Source organism: Lolium perenne, chromosome 4 (assembly GCF_019359855.2).
Source record: "Lolium perenne isolate Kyuss_39 chromosome 4, Kyuss_2.0, whole genome shotgun sequence".
NCBI lineage: Eukaryota > Viridiplantae > Streptophyta > Magnoliopsida > Poales > Poaceae > Lolium > Lolium perenne.
The window spans coordinates 290072638-290078934 of NC_067247.2; the positions used below are offsets into that span (position 1 = coordinate 290072638).

General features: G+C 48.3%; 1 protein-coding gene across 1 annotated transcript; it reads left to right on the plus strand.

Moving 5' to 3' along the window:
- The first annotated feature begins 943 nt into the window (after positions 1-943).
- LOC127347709 (senescence associated gene 20-like) lies at positions 944-1984 on the plus strand. Its single transcript, XM_051373871.2, has one exon. It carries the CDS (start codon positions 1307-1309, stop codon positions 1712-1714), a length of 408 nt encoding a protein of 135 aa, XP_051229831.2. The 5' UTR covers positions 944-1306; the 3' UTR covers positions 1715-1984.
- Positions 1985-6297: the final 4313 nt, after the last annotated feature.

Sequence of the window (6297 nt, forward strand, 5' to 3'; positions counted from 1 at the left end):
ATGAGCCTCGGAAAGGAGATGCGCAAGACAAGCGCCAAAAAGGACCTTCACCGGACCGCCCCTCGAAGGTCATCGTACACTGCCCAAAGCCAGCTTCGACTTCACAGCAAGAGGAGATCACCACGAAGACATTTGGACACGCCGGAACGGAGCCGACTAACATGACCTTGCCGCAGCCAACCCTTGGCCACCACCATCGTCGTTGCCTCACAAGCCTCCACCCGGAACACCCGCATCTCCGGTTGACCTCCTGCCAACCCAGATGCCCTGTGTGTTTAGCTCGCCGGAGTGCGCGAAGGGGATCACCAACTTCAAGACGACGCCCTCAAAAGGGGACACGACGAAGAATCGACGCCGTCGTCCGATCCCGCGGGATCTAGGCTTTCACCTGAAGACGTGGACCCGAGGCAGCGAAGGTCGTAGAGCTCCACGACCGCCCCCCAAGAAGGACGGCGACATCCACAGACGCCGCGCGGTCAGGCTTTCGCCCGGAGCAAACGAGCCACCACACCCTCACGCGGCTGCACAGCGAGACGAAGACCGAAAGCGCTGTCAGCCCGCACTCCGCAGACACACCTCATGTGCAGAAGCGGCGCCACCGCCGCACACAAGCCACCACCGCCACCAAAACCAGACCAAGGAGCTCCGCGAGCTCCGCTGCCACCACCCGCACCGCGCGGGGTTGAAGAGCCGAGTCGCACCATTACTGCCGACCAAGCTCACCGAGAAGAGCACCGCGGACGCCGCCAACCGCCACAGAGAGGAAGCTTCGACGGACGTCAACACAAGGATCCAAGGCCGAGCCATCCGCCACAGAGATCAGTTTTGAGTTCCACGACAAGAACGTGCTTCAGGATAAGCACAGTCCTACACTAACTCTAGCCGCCCACGGCCTGTCCGGCCTATAAAAGCAGCCCCGCGGCCCGCTTACCACATCGCTTCTCACCCCTGTTTCCGCTCGTGTTCGCACCTCCAAGTATCGATCGAGTGCTAGCTGTGCCTCTGTTTGCAGCAAACTCCCTCTCCTCTCTTCCAGCACAAACACCGGAGCCTACGCGGGGCTTCGCCGCAGGAACTGGCTAACCATCAGCAGGCCGGAGCGGCGGCGGCGCCGCACGACACGGCTGCGGAGCTGGCAGAGCTAACCGCCGGCGGCGGCGGCGGCAGGGAGACGGAGGAACAGCGCTGCAAGTTCCTGGTGCTGCGCCTGTACGAGGCGCTCAACGCCCGCGACGCGCGCCGGGCGCAGGAGCTGCTCGCCCCGGACCTCGAGTGGTGGTTCCATGGCCCGCCCGCGCACCAGCACATGATGCGCCTGCTCACTGGCGCCGACACCAACGCCGAGTTCACCTTCGCCCCGCGCTCCGTCGACGCCTTCGGCTCCACCGTCATCGCCGAGGGAGGCGCAGACGCTGGCGGACAGCTCTACTGGGTGCACGCCTGGACCGTCGGCCCTGATGGGGTGATCACGCAGCTCAGGGAGTACTTCAACACCGACCTCACCGTCACCCGCCTCTCCGCCGCCGTGGCCACCAAGAACGCCAGCGCCGCCGTCTCTCTCTCTCCTAGCAACGCCTCCTCGTCGTCGTCTACTTCCACTTCTTCAGCCCCCTCCTCGCCGGCGCCCACGCCCAAGTGGCCTAAGTGCCTCTGGCAGAGCCGCCGCGCTGACCGCGCCCGCAAGTCGCTGCCGGGCCTTGTGCTCGCCATCTAATAAGTGAATTACCTCAAGAAGTCAAAGGTGTTGGCGTATGGGCTGAACTGAACTGAACTGCCTGCTAGTAGAGTTCAGTGATCCCACATTTCCCCTACCACTACTAGTATTGCTTTGCATGTTTGAATTAGCAAGTGTGATTTAGTGCTTGGTCAAAGTTATGGATCATGGTGTGTACTGCAGCTGCGGCAATGGCTCGCTATTGCCCCTGAATAAAAGCAGCAGAGTGTATTTGGGTGTTAGGCAATGTATGATAATTATTTGTCTTCATTTCTTTTCCTCCTTTCTTATTTGCATGGTCTCACATCACATGGTCTTCATATGAACAAAGAAAGTCCTACTTAATTTAATTTGACCGCAAATTAGAAACTCGTACTATGAAGTTTGACAAATTAAATTGAAAAAAGACACTACTACATGCACTCGCTCACTTGGTCAGGAGAGGAGACCCTGCCTCCTTAAGACTGGCCTGTCAATTTATTCATCGCATCAAAGTAGAAAACAACAACCAAAGCTTGCACGAAAACGAACTATGGATGAGTGAATACAAGGGCACGGGCGGAGATTCAACAGTACAGAAAAGTCTCCCATATCCAGGATATCCAGGGGAAAAAAGTTCATGGTGTTGCTTTCAAACATAACGCACCAACAACAAATCTTTGGTGTGAAGTGTTCTCTAGATTCCGGATGGCACTGGGATTCCGGATGGCACTGGCGGATGTGGAACACCAAGTTTGAGATTTTCTACACTTTGTTCTCCCGCTTTTCGGCTTTCTTTTTCAACTGAACTATCCGCTTCCAAATATCTCTGACGTGTAAAATGAGGTTGACACAGGATTTTCAGCCGATTGAGAAGCTAGTGGCCAGAATTTCAGGCTTTTATAACCTTATGTGAAAAGAAACAGACAAAGTATTTCCGAGAAGATGCAAGAAGTTATGGAACATGGGTGCATATGTTCCCTATATTTTAAAATGCATCTTATAAATATTTTAAATTTCAAAAAAATGAAAACCAAAAATTTGCACGTACATCTTCACGTGCTACATGCTCACAAAGTTGTTTCATAAACAACCGACTTATCATGTGATGTGTGTAAAAAAGATAAAATTATGTGCTGAAAATAATGCTTGTCGCAAGATAAACTTTCTCCTTTTTACATAGACCATACAAATTATTCGTTTTTCGTGAAACTTGACGAACACACTTATATCATGGATATGTACATGTAGGGTTTTTTGTCTAAATTTTTTGACATTTCAAAATATGATTTTTTGTTAGAGGGAGCATACGCACCCGGGAGCCGAATTGAATTTCCGAGAAGTTATGCTTTACTTCATTATATTAGGGAGAGTTCAGGGCTTTAAAGTCTTTTAAGCTGAAATTTGTCCTTAACTCTCTGATTGTGTATGACAGCATGGCGCCAGAATCGCCAGATAAACTGACAAGAAATGTATAAGTGATACGATAACTCATCTCTAAATTGATATGATTGCTGATCTTTCCCCAATTAGATCAATCGGTATTCTGGGATGTGGAGGACGGCAGGTCAGAAAAACGTGCCGTAGAATGGATTGAATCTTCGTACTCATGCATGTAACTATCTTAATTATCAGTGGTTGAAATTGTAGTTGGAGTAGGATAAGCAATATCTGCGAACCAGCTGACGTTCCTTTCCAAGTCTACGCCGATATACAAGAGCTTTTACATGTGGCCGACCATTTTTGTTTTTGTGGTTTCTTATGTATTATCACTAGGACCAGTGGACGACCTAATAATCTAAAAAAGTACAACTCAGTTTGCTACCATTTGACTAGGTGCTGCTGAACCTGATAAAGGATAGGCCAAAAATCAGTATTTTCATGCCTCGAAAAAATTCAAACAATTTTTTTGTATGTACAAGGCGTGTCTTTTTTTCATACCCAAATTTAAAAGTATGTGGCTTAGGCAAAAAACAATAAGTTTTAAATGAATAGTCTGAAGGAAACTACTCCTCCTGACATGTCTATAACCTGGATCGGTACACTAGGTCACTTAATACCAGACTAAGTAATATCGAATTCTGGATTACCCAAGTCTAAAATGTCCTTTAAGTGAAATCACAGCTGAGACCATCTCCAACAGAAGGCCAATAATAGGGTTAGAACCAAACCATCAGTTTTTGGGCACCAATTCGGCTGCAGCATTTTTAAGTGCACTAAAATACGGCTCACAACTGGCTGCAGTAGGGCATCACACAAACATGTTTCTTCAACATATATGCACCAAGATCAAACACATCACAAACAAATCAAAAACAAATAATACTTAATTATCATTATATCACAAACACATAGGTGTCAAATGAAGTCATGGATAACTATACCACATTTGTACTATGCAGGTTTTTCTTTGCGAAACACAGATGCAAATAGTCATACACTCACCCCTATGAACACGCGCACGCACGTTCTACACCTATGAGCAACCCCGAGAGACTGAGTCCAAAAACTTGATTCGGTGGGTCTTAAAATTGACGGAGTCAACTATCGACGGGACACCGCCTCCAACTGAAAAATATTCCGTCTTTATGAGACACCAAAGTGTCAAACCTGGCATTTAAACTCCGCTTTACCCTCCTAGCTAGCCACTTAACCATAAGTTGGTTTTCAGTTAAATACTGTAGGTAAGTTGTACTGTACTGCTCGGGGGTGTTGAAATGTTTGATACATATGCATGTGCGTGGTTTCAATTACACGTGGATGGTAAGATAAATGTGGTGTCTACCATTGAAAAATTCAGCAGAACATTTACGTATAAAAAGTAGGGTGAAAAACACACGAATATTCGGCCTATTGGTTCTCTTAAATCAAAGTTCTGCGTAATCAAGTAGGGGTAAGATGACTGCAGCCAAGAGGAGAGCATGCATCTCATCGTGCCCGAATTGGGAATTATCACCAAAGCTGCTCGACAAGAGAAGAGAGCACGAACCGAACCGTCACCGTCTTCCAAGAAAAAAAACGAAGGAAATGTCACTCCTAGCCAGTGGCAACAGTGCCGCATCATAATCGGGTGGGCAATCATCGAAACTTATTCACTTGAATTGCAAGTGCCTAGTACGAGTGAGCACGAAAGGAGTAAGCATCCTGGGCTGTATCACAACGTCTGGGATCGAACGTGTCCCGTTCGCTCCATCGCTTTCTCAGATCCAGAGCCTGTTCAAATAATGGTACCACGCGCGTGGTAGATTAGATGTGCCTGGGATCTCATACCCAAGTAGAGTTGAGCATGCACGTGTTGATCCTTGGTGCTATATATCATGGCAGGGACAATTCAACGATAATTGTGTTGATCATTGGTGCTATCGGCTATGAAACGATGATATATATACTTTACTCTACGGATTTGCTGCTACTAGCTAGTGCATTAAGATGGTGAACTGAACCATGTATAATTAACAGTATCGGTTTCTTTTCAATAATTACACCCAATCTTTACAGCAATAAAATACGTGAAGACATCAAGTATGTGTTAAAATATTGGGCCCATATTTGGTGGCTCATACTAGATTTCAGATTTTCTCTATAAATCTCAAAGCCCACTTAGTGGCAGCCTTGTGAGTTTGAGCCCAAGTTGGTGGTAGCTCACTAGGGAGTGGCAAGATGTGGGAAGTTTAGTCCCACATGGAAAGTTGGGAGAAAGTTAGACCACCTTATAAGGTGGGTTGTTCCACCACTAGTAAGTGAGTGAGAATAGGAGTGCTACACGCGCGCTCCTCCTCCTCCTCGCTCGTCTTGACGCGATGCGGCGCGGCGCCTCGAGCCGAGACTTTCCTTACTTTTTGCAGCTCAGGAAACCGAACAGAGTCCTAGACGGACGCGTCGCAGTTAGTCGGTTCGGGTCACCGACTCGAAACGTTCGTGCGACGTGGGTCTGCTTGCGCCGCCATCGTAGCCTACTCCATCCCGCGCGCCGACGTGCATCGGTGAACGGGAGAGCAGGTATCCGGAACCGTTCGTCCTTGCGATCCTGTACGGGAGAAGGCGAATTAGGTTTTTGGGAAGCGCTCTGCGCGACTGCTCAAGCTCTTCATCACGGGTCGCCTTCCGTCCAAGTCGGGCGGTGCTGCCTACCGTCATCTTCAACGCCGTCTACTTCGACCCGTCGTCCCTGTCGTCAACAACGTTGTCATCAACAACGTTACTGCTGCGACATCATCTGCTACACCTCCACCGCCACCTCCACCAGATCGATACGTGCGACATATCTCGATCTGTTTAGCGATGGATGCTTTACCGTTTGCGCTGCTGCTACTCATGTTGATTAATGCATCTAGTATGTTCGAGTTTCACATGTTAGTAGTTGCTGTCATTATGTTTTATATTCTAAAATTAATCATAAAAATTGTGCCTAATTATCCAACAGTATGTACACTCTAGTTTATCTTACTTAGCCTAGATATATAGAAGACGGGGAACATTGGAAGGACCACTGGTTCAGTTAACCTCTAGTATTATTATTTGAAATCCACCGATCTATTCATACTCATCAATAGCAGCGGTGTCGCTGGGAAAAACCCTGGCGGCGCGGCAGCGGTGGAGGATCT